This window comes from Delphinus delphis, chromosome 13 (assembly GCF_949987515.2).
Source record: "Delphinus delphis chromosome 13, mDelDel1.2, whole genome shotgun sequence".
Lineage (NCBI taxonomy): Eukaryota > Metazoa > Chordata > Mammalia > Artiodactyla > Delphinidae > Delphinus > Delphinus delphis.
In genome coordinates, this window is record NC_082695.1 from 68,278,964 (window position 1) to 68,295,939 (window position 16,976).

Consider the following 16,976-nt stretch of genomic DNA (forward strand, 5'->3'; position numbering starts at 1 on the left):
GAAGACCATGTTTGTCCCATTTATCCCAGAGTTTGCAAACTGGTATAGAGGTCAAATTCACAAATCCACAAGTACAAAATTCTTTTAGTTGCCATTTAGCGTTTCCTCATTTTTAAAATTGTGCTAATCCTTTCTGAATCAATTTCCACTTTCTATAAGTACCAGTTTGAGGAAGTCATAATTACACAGGTATATTGCCCTTTCTCTATTGTAACATGTATTTAATAGGGTAAGATAGACACAGTTAAAATAGAAATCCATCATATTATTAACATGACTTAGAAGCATTAAAGTGGTACGTATATGGTTACCACTCTTTAAAAAAAAATACATTCTTCCATGGCCATTTAAATGTCATGTTGACTGATGAACTTATCTATTTTCCCTTTAGTTTGAAACATAAATGCCAATTTGAAGTTCTGCAACTTTGTTCAACACTTGTTTTTACCGCAGCTCATAAAGAGAGTATTTTCATTTGTGTGCATATGTGTGGAGAGTTATCCATTTCTAAATAATATGTAATTTGATGCCCTTATTCAAGTTTATGTAGAATACATTTCAGGTTGCCACTTTTATGTATCAGGTGCCTAATATCACCAAGTAACAGAGATTTATTAAATTCAGATTTTAAGAATCAAATAGTTGTTTCGAAATGCTGTCTTCCAGCAAGCAGTTGCAGTTTACTCAACAAGCTTTTGAGTGACTCTTATGTACCTGTCGTCACACAGGTTACTAGGAATACAAAGTTGAAAGATAATGCCCCCGCAAACGGTTGTCTAGTGGGTGAAACAGATAAAGCAAGTAGACCGTTCTTTGAAAGAAGACATACAGAGTGTCATCCCCTTACATAAGAGAGAAAAACAATGTGCCAGTCTTGAAGAACAAGTAGTAGCTAGGCCAAGAGAAGACTACACCAGGAGGAAAGAACCGCATCAGCAAAACACAGAGAAAACAGAGATAAAAGCTTTTCAGAGGAACTGCACACATTCAGAGGAACTGCACGCATTCTGTTTAACTAGGTCATAGGGCATAGGAAGTGTTGAAGGAGGAGAACTTGGAAGCAAGGACGATAAACTGAAGGAAGAAAGATACGGTAGAATGTACAGCATTAATTCTGGAGAGAAGTGATCAAAAGCTGCTACTAAAGTGGTATCAGAAAGGATTCAGAAATGAAGATGGGTGGGGAGATAGTAAGGACAGGTCTTGGAGACATATCAGATGTGCCTCAAGAGGGAGGGAATGGAGCCCACGCTCAGATGAAGCTAGGTAGTGGCACTTTTCCTGAGATTAGGAGCAGGGTAGTGGTGTTATTGTGCTCAAATTAAATTACAAATTTTTTAAAGAGATTTTTCTCGTAACATTGTATATTTTCAAGGTTAAATGAATAATTATTGTTTCATTAAAAGGTAGGAAAATTGGTAACTAATTTGTTGATTAATGTTTGAAGACAAAATTATGGGGAATTATATATTTTTAACAGAGCAAGTTACTATTAAATTATTGTAAAGGATTTTTTTTTTGAAATATTGATAACAAAACACTAAGAGTTGAGATGGTTTAAAATGCCTCATTGTCTGTGATGGAGAATGTAGCAGGGATTGAAACAGCCATAGTGATCGTCAGGTCCACTTTATTCAGATCTCATCATGTCTGAGTGCCAAACAGTAGACTGAATTGATGAATTATAAATCTGCTTTGGGCACTAGGTTGACTAAAATAACTGGCCCATACACTGGAACTCTGATTTCAGTTTTCTTAATGGCCTAATTGATCAATTGGTAATTCAATCTGTTGTTCATTCGTTTAACTATAATTAGATGATTCTGGATCATGGATAGACTTGAACTAAATATCTATGTAATTAGAGACATTGGCTTTTAATGGAATAAGTTGGACTAAAATATATTTTGAATGATTTTTCTCTATAATATTTATTTTTTATTGGAATAAATTTTAATAGAAACCATCCCCAAAGGCATATTATTTAAAAGGAAAACTGTGTTTTTTGGTTTTAAAAGAGTTTCAGAATATGTTCATCTCTAAGAATTTATTATTAACCAATGGCTGCATTAAACTTTTTAGTTTGATTAAATATTACTTATATTTCAAAGCTAATTACACTTTCCTACCATTTATTTGTATAATTTCTACAGAATAATAATCTGTAGAGGAAAACAAAGAAGACACATTCTTTGTTTTGAAATTTACCATCGAGCCAGACAGTTAATTCAGAGCCATATGACTAATATAAGGCAGGGAATGGTAAATTTAGGTAAATATCTCTAGTTCCAAATCAACACAGACAAGGGATACATCAATTCTAGGTAGAAAATTTGCAAAGTCTTTAGAGAGATTACTTTTGTAGGTCATCAGGAGATAACCATTTGTAGAATAATAATAGCAGGTGATCAATCTGGAGTTAGAAGCTGAACCTGCCTTATGGAGAACCTTGAGTCCCACGTCTAGGAATTTAGACTTGATTCTATTCACTTTATTCGTGATCGGGGATCCTTAAAGGTTTTTGAACAGTGGATTCAATGGCATAAAACACACTCAGAAAAACAGAAACAGGGAAGTGAAGAGCAAATCATATTACTGTATTACCTGATAGTTTTGTATTCTACTTAATGTTTTTCTCTGCTTTGAAGGATTTTCCCATAGTTTGCTTTCCTTCTTTGGGCTAGTTTTGACTAAAACTATTTCCTGTGCCATGCTATAAACAGGGCACACTTGTCTTTCATAGATCCAAGTTGGATAAAATGATTTCTTCTGCTTCTCTCTTATCTATACTTAGAAAAGAATAAAGTAACAGACATATTACCATGACCAACCATGGATTTGGTTCATATTGGTCAGTTAATTAATATTTAAAATTTGCAGTTGGAACTATTATTATGATAAAAGTGTGAAAAGCACGGAGTCTGATACCAAAGTACAAATCTCAATTTCACCGCTTGCAAGTTGTGCAATTAGAGCAAATTACTTAATCTAAGTCTTAATTTATTAACCTTGCAAAATGTAGAGTGTAATTTCATACAATTTCATAGGGTGGTTATGAGGCTGCAATTTTTTGGGCCAAGTATAATGCCTAGAATTGCTAAGTCCTTAGTAACTATCATAGTTTAGCATCTTAGAAATTCCACTTTTAAAGATTTTGATTCTCATATCAAGATTATTTTTCTTTTATTAAGTTACCTGACTTTGATTCTGGATATCGAAGTATTCATTGACCTAGTGGTAGTTAATTACATGTTTTGTGCTATTTGTCCATAGTACTCTTTATTTTCTTCATTTCCTTTTCACATCTGTTAGAAGTCAGAGTATCCTGCAACTATTTCCTTTGTAGTAACTCACTGATACGTGATTTTCACCCTTACCTCTCTGTCAACATCATTTCTTTGGCTATATGATGTATCACAACAGACACTGGCTTAGAAATAAGAGTTAGCCAGTAAATAAGACTTCTTAATATCTTATCTTTGTTAGTCGTTGCCGAGTCTTTTAATCCTCTAAAATCCTTAGTTTCCTTAGCTGTTTAGAAGTTGGACTAGATCAGCCTTTCCAAATCTCACTACCAAGGATCTCTTTTATTATTTTATCCACATTCATCCACAATTCTGCCTAAGTGTAATGTTTAAGGGTAGAAGTTTGCTAGACAAATTCTAATTCTAATTTTTCAAAACCATGAGGCCATGCTAAAATACAACAATTAAAGGTCAAAAATCAATCTGATAAAATAGGAGACGTTTACATTTATATTTTTTTAAAAAAATTAAAGTCAGTTTATATTGTCATAGAAAGCAGACCAAAAGAAGATTTAATACTTTTTATTGTATAAATTGACTGCCCAGGCAGTGAACTGACCAAGTTCCATGTCATGATTTGCCCCCCTCCCCTCATATGATAACTTTATCCAGCCTTTCTGGGGAGCCTGAGCTGGGCAGAGCACAGAAACCAGTGGACAAGCATGTTATATTATATGAATTAGTTATTGTAAGTTAGGTCTTTTAGCCAATGCAAGATAACTGAGATAACCAGTGCTTCACACAGAGTTGATGAAATCCCATTTAAATGCAACAAAGTCTCATATGTTAGCAAATCTAAGCTGATTTACTGTGGATATGTAAGACAACACGTAGACAACGTCTGTTTGCTTTTTGAATTTGCTAAGAATAAATCTTCATCTCCCAGTGCTATTTTGGGGGTGATCAACAAGGTCCAGGATTCCAAGTTGAAAGTACTTGGAATACTGGGAGATCTATGACATTTTTGTTGCCAAGTCTGTCATTCTAATGTCACCAGTGGTCTCTCCTTCACCAAATCCACTAGTTTATCTATGTTCATCCTCGACCTTTAGTGAGTTTAGATATTGATTATACTATCTAATCTTAAATTTCATTCCCTCAATGAAATTTGCTATTTCACACAATATGCTTGAGATTGCCCTCCACAAGGAGGAATAAACATTTCTTGAAAAGGAGAGAGCTTGTCTTTTCCTGAGTCTACTGGGCTGACGTATGGTCAGTTCTGCATTTCCTAGGAATGTGACATTAAGCAGCCCTGGGTGGGTGACGGAAGGGTCAGGTAGTCTTCCCTGTTTCATACACAAACAAGAGGGTTTCTCCAAGGGTGTGTGGAAGCAAAACCCATAACCTATGAGTGCAAAAGTCACAAAAATTAATCAAAGAACTGGTAGAACTTTCTTCTTCGGTCCTATTGGACATCAGTTTATTCCTCGAGCATAAAAGAAGACACGTTTAGTCAAGAGTTATGGGCACAACTTCATTTATTCAACATTGGCCAAAGAGAAAATATTTTGAATACTTTTGGTTCTTTATCAAAAATGAGAGAATAACAAGTCCATTACTTTTCTGGAAAGTTATAAGTGCTGCTTTATGCATTTATATAAATTATGAAGATTTCTAGGTTCCCTAAACTAACTTTGACACAGCATAATGGCAACATTTGTTTTCTGGGATTCTACTGTCAGCTGTAAAATTTTAAAAAAAAATCATTCTGTAAAAGAAAAATCACTTCCTTCAGATCTGCTGTAAAATGAAACTGATAGACTCAAAATTTGCCTGTGAGACAGAAGGGATATAACCACATGCCAATGATAGGAATAGACACTCCCTTTCTTCTTCCAAACTCTAACTACAAATAGCAGTATGTGTGTGTACATGGAGAAGGAAAGAGGAAATATGAACAGATGTAGGAGTATTTACAGACAGGGAATGCCATTTTTAGCACTGAATTGGTGTAAACAAGGAAGGAAAGTAATAGAATCCTAGAGCTTCTGAGAAATGGCTCCCTTCTTCCTCTCTGTTCAAAGCTCCTTGGCTTTCAGCCAGTTGGAGATTTTGTTTTTCATTAAATAAATTTAGATTCCTGTGATCCGTGTGGATTAGGCTGGTTTTTAATGAAAGACACTCTAAAAGATTTAGAAGGAGTTTTGTGGAATTTTTGGCTCAGAGCACATATTAGGATACCTACTTTTGTTTGAAAATACATGGTACCTGCTGAATTTCCTAAAACAGAACTAGATTGGGGGATGGCTAAGCAGCCAGCAGGTGGACAGTAGGTTAGCTTGAAACTGAGGATACAGACAGAGGCTCTGTGAAGTTAAATTAATTTGTAACTCTTATGCCTGGGAAGAAATCAAAGAGAATATCCCATTGTAGCCTGCAGTGGCCTTTTATTTCCAATTGGAAAAGTGTTTGATATTCCACTGAGGCAGGAATTTAATAAAGAAATCAAGAGTATACAATGAGGGAAAAAGGTTTTGCATTCAGAAAGCATAAAAATTAAAAGCAAATACTAGTTATTTTGAGGAAGACAGTTGTAAAAACCAGTATTTTTTTTTTTTTCTTGCTGACACAGATGCCAATGGTCCATCATTAAATTTCTCTATGCCTCAGTTATTCTTTAGATTCTGCCACGTTAAGTTTAGTGTTGATGTTCCTAAACAATAGTTTAGGAAAATGGCCCCATTAAAAAAAAAAAAAAAAAAAGTCATTGCAGGGTAAGAATGCCTTCCAGTTTGCACAAGATAGTCCTGGTCACACTTGATGTCCTGGAATAATTATAAAGAGAGTTACCTTTCATTCTGAAACATATCCCAAGTTGCGTAATTTATATATTCAACCTGGTCATGGATCCTGAAGGAAGGCAAAATTATGTGGCCCCAAGGCGTTTGGGAAAACCTGGGAATGCAGAGCGTCAAATCTAGCTTCCAGCTGGCCTCACAGATTCAAAAAATTTGGCCAGTGTAAGGTCTAAGGAAACCTTTTTTTGACGGGTGGGGAGGTGGGGTGAGGAGGTGGGGTGAGGAAATGTCTTTAAATGGAAAATATTCTCTCCACTTTCACTAGTGCACTTTCTCCATGCTTCTTTAGTACATGGGCCCTGAGGATAGTTGAGTTCTTACTTCTGAATTGTAGGTTAAATGTGTCAGTTTATTGATCCAAGATGCTTTTTTGTGTGTGTGTGTGCGGTACGCGGGCCTCTCACTGTTCTGACTCTCCCGAGGCTCCGGACGCGCAGGCTCAGCGGCCATGGCTCATGGGCCCAGCCGCTCCGCGGCATGTGGGATCTTCCCGCACCAGGGCACGAACCCGTGTCCCCTGCATCGGCAGGCGGACTCTCAACCACTGCGCCACCAGGGAAGCCCGATCCAAGATGCTTTTTAATTTGCAATGGCCTGTTGCTGAAAGAGAATGATGGGAAATATTTAAGTTTTGCACTGCTTTCCTAACTGCAAAATAATAATGATGATTGTTGAGGAGGAGGAAAAGGAGGAGAAAAGGTATATTTAATTTATCAATTTCTACTTCTACTTGAACGATGCAAAATTATTCCCATGTTGAAAGGAAATGGGCTTCTTGAATGCCTCAGAAAACTGCTTAATTTGTTGAGACTGTGGCTATAGCAGGTCTTCAAAGTATGGTCTATGAACTCCTAGCATTTCTCGAGATGATTTCAGGGGATCTGTGAGGTCAAACCTATTTTAACAATAATCCTAATGTGTTTGGGCGGTATTTTTTCACTATGGTGACCTAAGAATGTCTTTGATGAAGCAGTAAAAATTATTAATTTTATTAAATATTGATTCTTAAATACATATCTTTTTAATATTCTGCATGTCAAAATGGGAAGTAAACATCAAGGATATCAAAGTACAGTGTTTTCTGAGGGGTAAATGCTTCCGTGATCATTTGAGTTTCAAGATGAATTAGCTGCTTTTTTTTTGGGGGGGGGACATCATTTTTACTTGAAAGGACCATCAGCAGGAAAACTGTAGCTATTCAGACTTGAGTACTAGTTAGACATTTTCTCAAAAATGAACGAAGTGAGTCAGTCAGTGCAAGGAAAATAGTATTTGCTCACAAGGATGAAGTTCATGCTTTTAAGACAAAATTAGAAATTTGAAAATCTTGTATCTGCCACGGGGATCTTGACAGCTTTGCAATATTAAAAGGCCTTTCTGATGGGATTGGTGGTGAGAGTAACAAATGAGATTTTGTGATACTGTATAATGAAATGTGTCAACATTTGGAAGATATGTCCCATTCAGTGTACCATTCCAAATGACCATTGATTGATGTGACTAAATCAAGCGTGGGCAAAAAATATTTTCAAAATGCAAGATAGACCAATGGATTTTTATATAACATAACACAAAATGTTTATTGATATGGTGTCAGATTTCACAGTACAACTAACCTTCAGGAAACTCCTTATTGAGTTTTGGTGCAGTCTTTAAAGATAAAATCTACAATTCTCTGAAAAGGCTGCTAAAAGTACACCTCCCTTTTCCAACTACATATCTATTTGAGGTCAGATTATTTTCATGCAATTCATCCAAATCAGCGTATCAGAACAAAGTAAATGCAGAAGGTGACACAATCTAGTTATTTTCCTTTAAGACACATTAAAAATGTACAGAAATAAAAGGTACTACTAATAATTTTATTTTGGAAAGTGTAGTTATTTTTTTAAATACTAATTTTGGTGAGGTGTGAATACTTAATATTTTAATCTCTGTTTTGATTTTTAATATGGTAACTATCTATAGCTATAACTGACATAAACAAAAGCTCTTTGGGTACCTCAATAATTTGTAAGAATACAAATGGTTCCTGAGACCAAACAGGTTGAGATCCACTGTTTACATTATTATTCATTTTCCTGATGATTGTAGATCAGTCCTTTCTAACTTAGATAATAGATTAAGCCAAAGTAGGCCCAATTTACTATTTAAAAAGTTAGGAAGGAAGGAGGAAGGGAGGAAAGGAGAAAAGGAGGAAGGAAAAAAGAAAGAAAAGCATAAGTAAAAGCAGCATGTTGCCATAAGGTGTTGCTAGAATTTAATGCGATCTGTGTATGTCAAAGATCTGCATCACTGGAATGACTGCTTTCTCTTTATGTATGTACCACCCTCTTCGTCTGTGCGGAGGATTAGCTCTACCTCTACTAGCATGACAATGAGATCAGATCAGAGAATCAGGCTAACATTTACCTCCCAACAGGAAAAAGCTAAACTGGGTTTTAGTCCAAGCAAATCATGACTGCTTATAATCCACTTAGGAAACATAGTTGTGACAGTGTGTGTGCATTGACTTCCGTGAGCATCATATGAAAGAGGTCTGCTTTTGAAATTTTTGATATAAAAATTTACATTAGAAGAAAAGTCATTTTTTTCTGGTTTGATTTTAAAGCTATTGCCAAATATGTTTCCTAGAATCTACCCTTGCATATCCGTCCCGTCTTTTAATTGTAAAACAGATTACACATGCATAAAAGTATATGAAACATATGTCAGTTTGAAGAATAAAAATAAAATGACCATTTGTGTACCTATCACAAATTTATGAAATAGAACATTTCAGACTGGTATTATATGCCATTTCCTTGATGAAATCATGTTTATTATTTTACTGGATTTTTTTTCATATTCGTATTAGCTGAGTAACTCCATTTGGTTCTGAATAATCAGTGGCCATGTAGCAAGAACAAAAATTCTTTTTATGAATAATTACTAATTCCATCGTAGTTCAATTAAAATCAATTTAGTCAGCAAAGGTCATGACCTAGAATCTTAAGTTCACTCCCCCCAGGGCTTTTTCATCTATATTATTATGGAGCTGGAGGGAGAATTTTCATTTGCTCTTCAATATTTGCCTTGTGTTTTAGTCATTAGCTTTTATAATTTCTTTGTTTCTTGTATAATTTCCATCCACTTTGCAACACCAGAGTTTAAAATAACTCTTTACTCTAAAAAAATATATGTTCTTATTAAAAAAATTTAGAAAACACAGAAAAATCCAAAGATGGAAATAAAAACTACCCACAATTTTATCATACAAATGTAACCTTGGCAATAGTATCTCTGTCCTCTCCATTTTAAAACTTAAATACATTTTCTTGATGTTCTTCTAAAAAAAAAACAAAACACATTTTAATGGAGAAAAATAAGGGATACATCAAGATTAATCATGTTTCTTTAAATAGCCAGAATCACCCTAATAGTGGAAAAAAAAAAAAACAAACAGAAACCAAAAGTCAAACTAAAAATAACAGCAACTAAAAAGGTTACTTGGTATTTTAAATATTTTAAATAGCTGGGATGGATTTGTTTTGTTTTCATTCATGTGTATATTTCAGTTATCTATTGCTGTACAACAAACCACTCCAAAATGTAGTGACTTAAATTTTTATCTCTTATAGTTGTGCAGTTTATCTGAGCTGTTCCTCTGCTGGTTTCAGTTTGAGTCACTCAGGCATATTTGACCGAGGTGGGAGTGTTAAGACGGCCTCACTCTCATGTCTGTCAGTTGGTGCTGGTTTTGTCTGCGAAACTCAGTCATCCTTCTCATCCTCCAGTTGCCTTCTCATCCTCCAGTTGCCTTGTCATCCTCCAGCTGGCTAGACCAACACGGTCGTTTCATAAAGACCCATGGCAGAAACTTGTATGTCTTCTTGAAGCCTTGTGCCCAGAACTCATCAGTATAATTCCCAACACATTCTATTGGTCAAAGCAAGACACGGGGCCAGGCCAGATTTAAATCATAGGAAAGTGGACCCTCAACTCTGGACTGAAGGAGCTCAAACAATTTGTGATCATATTGAATCTGTCACAATGTTGTGAAACATATGAACTATTTACTATTAAAGACCATTTCCATTAGCTTTGGGGGGGAACTTCCATAATATTAGAATTTATTAGATTGGATAATTACAGAGAAATATCTTCGGAGAAATGGAACCAGATTTCTCTGCCAAAAACTGACATTTCCATATTTATGATCAGGGTGACACATATGATCAGGTTCCAATGTCTATGGAGGAGCAAAGATAATAAACGTAACTGAAATGGACCAGGTTGAGATTGAAGTAATCTAGAATATATATGCTCTGTCTAAAAATAGCAGATGCTTCTTTCCTGGCACTGAGCCCAGTGATGCCTGAACTATTAATATTTTAAGATACAAAATCCCATCATTTTGTGTATATCAATAAGCTGATTCTAAAATTTACGTGGAAAGACAAGAGAATCAGAATAGTGAATACAATACTAAAGAAGGAAGTCAGAGGATTCACACTGTCTGACGGTAACTCATGATAAAGCTGCAATAGTCAAGATATTGTTATATTGTCAAAATAATAGGGAAATAGATCAATGGAACAATCAGAGCTCTCAGAAATAGACCCACAGAAATATAGTTAACCAATCTAGACACAGGCCTTATACCTTTCATTAAAAAAACCCCACGAAACCTCCAACTGGATGATAGACTTAAACATAAAGCACAAAACTATTAAGAAAAAACTTCTAAAATACAGGAAAAAATCTAGGTGATCTTAGGTTTGACAATGAAGTTTTAGATACATTGCCTATAAAATAATGCATGAAAGTTGGACTTTGGGAAAATTAGTACTTCTTGCTCCGTAAAAGATAATGTTATGAGAATAAGTTGGACTTTGTGAAAATTAGTACTTTCTGCTCTGTAAAAGACTATGCTAAGAGAATAACAAGCCACAGACTGAGAAAGTATTTGCAAAGTACACATTTGGATAAAGGACTTGTATCCAAAATATACGACACATGCTTGAATTTCAACAGTAAGAAAACAAACCAATTTAAAAAATTGGCAAAAGATCTTAACAGACACCTAAGCAAGATATATAGATAGAAACTAAGCATATGAAATGCGTGCAATGTCTTAGGTCATTGGAAAATTGCAAGTTAAAACAACTATAAGATTCAACTGAATATCTATTAATATGGCTAAAACCAAAAAAAAAAAAAAAATGACCATAGTAAATGCTTATGAGGATGAACAACAGGACCGCTCATGCATTGCTGATAGGAATGTAGAATTGCAGAACCACTTTGGAAGAGAGTTGGGGAGTTTCTTAGAAAGATAAACATAGTTTTACCATATAATCTAGTAATCATGCTCCAAGGTATCTACTGAATTAAGTTGTAAAGTTCTGTCTAGAAAAAAATCTGCACATGGACATTTATAGCAGATTGTTCATAGTTACCAAACCTGGAAGCAATCAGGGTGTCTTTCAATAGGTGAATGAATAAAGAAACTTTGGTACAATAGAAAAATACCCAGCAATAAAAATGAATAAGCTATCAAACTACAAAAAGACATGGAGGAACCCCAAATGCATAATTGCTAGGTGAAAGAAGTCAATCTGAAAAGTCTATATACTATATAATTCCAACTATATGAGATTCTGGAAAAGGCTCTACTATAGGAATAGTGAAACCGCCGGTGATTGCTCGTAGTTTGAGATGTAGGTGGTGGGGAAGAGATGAATAAGGGAAGCTCAGGGGATTTTCTTAGGGTGGTGGAACTATTCTGTATGCTACAGTAATATTAGATATATGATGTTATGCATTGACAAAATCCATAGAACTAGACAACACAAAGAGTGAACCTTAAGGTACACTATGGACTTGAGTTAATAATAATGTATCAATATCACTTTATTCATTGTAACAAATGTACCACACTAATGTAAGGTGTTAATAGTAGGAGAAACTCAATGCCGGGGATGGGGAAACTAGTATGTGGGAACTCTGTACTATTCATTCATCTTTTGTAAATTAAAATAAAATATAAAAATATTTTTTAAAAAATAACCATTTTGTGTTACATGATTTTCTGACAAAAGAAAATATAATTGAGTTGAAATTTTGGCTCTTCCGTGGATGAATAAGTAGTATTACACATAGGTCCCAGGCAAATTTTCTTAGGTAGAAGATAAAATTATATAGGTTTTATTTGATGTTTTCTATAATAATGTAGTGTTATACAGTATATGTAGCTGAAACATTTGATGAATAGGCCTCCATTATAAAGATAGCTATTTATTTATTTATTTATTTATTTATTTATTTATTTATTTATTTATTTATTTGCGTTCCGCGGGCCTCTCACTGTTGTGGCCTCTCCCGTTGCGGAGCACAGGCTCCGGATGCGCAGGCTCAGCGGCCATGGCTCACGGGCCCAGCCGCTCCGCGGCACGTGGCATCTTCCCGGACCGGAGTACAAACACGCGTCCCCTGCATCGGCAGGCGGACTCTCAACCACTGCGCCACCAGGGAAGCCCAACAACAGATTTTTAACACAATTCTAACGTGTTTTTCTGATCTTACTCCCCAAGCCACAGAAGCAAAACAAAGCAGAAGGAGGTGGAATAGATATTAGTGGCAGGCACACTGAAAATATCAAAAAGGTACTGATACTGTCTTGTTCTTTGATGACAATAAGTCAACAAGGCCTGTAGCCCACACGAGTGACTTGTAGTCTCAAGCTTTCTCCCTTTGCCTTATACCGTGATGTCAACAACAGATAAGACTATTCTAATATCCTAATCCTAGAAAATAGGCATGGAAAAACTTCTAGGAGTCTATTTTATAAGTTTCATTGGCATCTTTCCATGTTTCTTTCCTTCCTCTTCATCGCAGTGTCTTGTTAGAAAAAAAAAAAAAGTTCCAGATACATCATTTTTCATAAAAGATGTGTCCCTGTGCTTTTTTCCACAGACCCAGGACTGCATAGGCAACTGTATTTTCTGCAAAGACCATCAAATGTAGTAGCCATTGAAGGAAAAGATGCCATCCTGGAGTGTTGTGTTTCTGGCTATCCTCCCCCAAGTTTTACCTGGCTACGAGGAGAGGAAGTCATCCAACTCAGGTATTATAAATTTAGGACTTTTGTGAAGTATATGTTACTATTTATCTTACTCTAATTTGATGTAAATACCTAGTAATACTAGGGTTTTTGATAATAATTGAATATTCTTTCCACATTCCTTGGCATTAGACAGTATATAAAAGACACATACCCACTGGGATAAAGGAATGGGGAACAGAGTCAAAATCCATGAGATCAATTCTAAAAGGAAATTTAGAAAGTCATTGTTGCTCTTGAGATGATCCTAACCACAGAGGCTTCAGCAAAGATACTTTGGAGGATCTCATCCTGAAGAAGTGGTGTAGAGAGTGAAATACTTCTTAAGAAACCAACTTTCTGCATTCGAATGTATAGCAAGACATGATAGGGTCTGTGCAGTTTTTTTTTTTTTTAGCTCTGATTATATCTCTCACCATCCCAGCTATAACAAATATTCAAGATAAGACAGAATTTTGGCTGGCTTTAAATTACTGAACACTAATATTAAGGCATACTTAGGAAGTAAACTCTTAATAGAATGGAATACTGAGTCTGAAACATTTTGATGAGAATGAATTAGATTTCACTTAAGAAATTAATTTCATTGATTTTGAGATCTGGTGTTCTAAATAGAACATTTATATTCTATGGTAAGATAGGTTCATAGGGAATAAGCTTATCTTTAAGTTTCATCTACCCTAAGTGTTTATTTATATAACAATAATACATAGTATGGTATCACAATACTTCTGAGAATACTGAAATATGCAATAAATCCGGTTGGAGCTTCCGCATGTGAAGATGTGTTCTCTGAATATGGTCAGGCATGCACAGTGCACTATGACATGTGACTTTGTACAAAGATTACTAAATTGGATGTCAAGACGTAGGACATGGACTTCCACTGTGGGTAATTACTTCTCTGGACCGGCGGTTCTCAAATCCAAAGTGGGCCAAATTATCTTTAAGTTTCTTTTCAGTACTAACATTAGTTCCAAGTTGAATCTACTTCATTTCTTTGATCACAGCACACAGTATTCCAAAGGGAGTGGTTTACCTTGAAGGGATTTTTGAACATAAATGTAGTGTTATTAAGCTCCCATGAAATAGAGTTTTTTCTCCAGTTTTATAAATTGAGCTTTTGTGGAGTTCAATTAAACCTTTGAATACCTTGCCTGATATATGTAAATCTACTCTCTGATGTCATATGTCTTCTGTCTTACAGGTCCAGAAAGTATTCTTTATTGGGTGGAAGCAACTTGCTTATCTCCAATGTGACAGATGATGACAGTGGAACTTACACCTGTGTTGTCACCTATAAGAATGAGAATATTAGTGCCTCTGCAGAGCTCACAGTCTTGGGTAAGTTAACGGCTTGAGATGAGTTTACATTGTACCCTTCAAAATATATCACCGTGATGCTATAAATGCTTATCACCAAATTGCTTCCTATGTTTATTAGTGTGAAATTGCAAAGCCCCAATACTCCACACATATGCTTGCTCTACGTTGATTAATTGCACAGAGGTTAAATGTAGTATTTGAATACTCGCTCATTGATTAAAATCCAGATAGATCACTCTTAGTCTAATTATTCCCATTACATAACTGAAACTTAACAAAAATTATTATCTAAAAAAAGAGGTAAATAGCAAATGAGAGGCTCCAAAATATCTGGGGGAAATAAATGAAGAAGTGAATGAGAGAAATTGTGTAAAAAACTAGGTACTTGAGTAGAAAAGTTAAATGTCATTTGAGATGACAGGGTTTCTGACATTAAACTCAGATGTGTTGGTAAAATTGTTCAGTTAATATGGAAATGCTGTAGATGTTATGTTGAAAGTGAACCATTAAAATCAAATACATCTAAAGGAAACCTGCATAGCAAGAATCTAAATAAATGTAAGTTCATTAAATTGAGTTAGGTAGGGTCACTGTGTTATCACTGCAAATAAATAATTCTTATATGCGGTAGCTCCTCAGTCAAACAAAATGTTTTATTATCCACCAGGTTTCTTTTAGCCAGTTTCATTTGAATCATGTAGTTTAGAGAAAGTGCCTTAACATTTGAAAAATCAATTGATTTTTCCTGTAACAACACCAAAAACTTGTTTATCAGTCTTTGAATATTTTCCTCTGGAATAAATCTTTTTACCATTTAAAGAATCCAGGTAAAATCATAGGCTTCTTAAGAAGTTATTCAGTAAGAATGAAAAGGTGTGGTATAATGATGATACCTGCTAACCTATATCATAATATTATTATGCTATCCATTTTGCTTTAAAGTTTGCATTTTGCTTTAAAGTGTATTCAGGAAATGCTTTCATCTGCACACAGGGTAGTAACGTATACGATGAGTGAGGCAATGGAGTTGTTTGTTCTTTGATCAAACTGTAAATATTAAACTAAGAATAGGCAAAGGACTCTAATTATTTGGTTGTAGAGGTAGCATTATTCTAACTAAAATATCAGCTAACTTTAAAATGGCAACAATTTAATTTACTCATTTTATATGGAAGTTTTTTTGTGAAACAAAGAGCTTCTACATTTGTAACATCAAAGTACAGTAACAGAACAGCTACCATAGCAATAACCTTGTAGTGTGTATTACTGATTGATTGTAAGGCAGATATGGTTATGGAATGAGCTAGAATTTGTGGTGATCAGAGCTAAACCTCTAACTGCAAATGCCTGAGGTCTAATTTTATACCAAATTAATGCACATATTGAGACATGTAATGCTTCATTGATATCTAAGTCAAATGTATATAAATACTGATTTCTGAGGAGAAACTAGCCAAGAAATATGTGTATAGACATACATATACGCACATATTTTGACATTCGTGGCATCTTCCTCTGTGTGTTACTGTGCACGTATGTATGTTCTCCAGTCCATGTATGTATGTTCTCCAGGCCTTGATTGTTGAGCATTATCTTGTTTCAAAATTTTATTTTTTAAAAAAGCGAACACTAATTTATCCTTATATATTTTTGTCATTTATTTGCTTATATCCTGAGGAAGATTATCAAAGAAAAGTTTATACTCTCACCAGCAGTGCAAGAGTTTGCCCCTCACAAGGGTGCATTTTTCTATTAATTGCCTATCTAACAATTTTATAAAATTGAGTCTCTTTGTTCTAATTTACATCCCTATAAAATTCAGATTATTTTTATAGTTTTACTGGATATTTGCATTTTATATTTTGTGACTTACTATCAGTCTTTTTTGATCTTCATAAATTTATTGAAATAGTCATCTTTATCTGGTTTATTTGCAAGAACTCTTTATATAGGAGAACAGTAATAATGCGCTATATGCTCCGTGTGTGTGTGTGTATTTTGTTGTTTTGGGTTTGGTTTGGCTTGGTTTTAAGTTTCATATAGGGTACCACATCTTTCTCTTTATGGCTGCTGGATTTGTTGCCTTTAGACTTCCATTTTTATTCTAAATGCACCATTCTATTTCTAAAAATCTAGTTACAGATGTTGAATATGTAAATTAGAGGCATTGTTAAATTTTAAATATAGATAGAGCTGTGATTGTATCTTGGTTTTCCCCCTTCCTTCCTTCCTTTCTTTCTTGAATCCTCTTGGTAACTGCGTATACATTTTAAGGATTTCCCACAGACTTAATATGACTTATAACTATTGTAGAAGGCACGGTTTAATTTAGGATGTGGTTGTAACACTGTTTTAACTATTCTGCCCAGGTTTTAAAATAAGTGTCGATATAGCAAAATCTTTGATATAGTCTTTGACTATCCTGATATAAGCTTAAGT

General features: G+C 34.8%; 1 protein-coding gene across 1 annotated transcript in view; it reads left to right on the top strand.

Annotated features, from left to right (window-relative positions):
- Positions 1-16,976, top strand: part of DCC (DCC netrin 1 receptor) — a 766,342-nt gene that overhangs the window by 132,775 nt on the left and 616,591 nt on the right. Inside the window, exons 4-5 of the mRNA XM_060027782.1 lie at positions 13,064-13,214; positions 14,419-14,555. Of these exons, the coding sequence (XP_059883765.1) occupies positions 13,064-13,214; positions 14,419-14,555 (288 nt within the window). The remainder of the gene's footprint in view (positions 1-13,063; positions 13,215-14,418; positions 14,556-16,976) is intronic.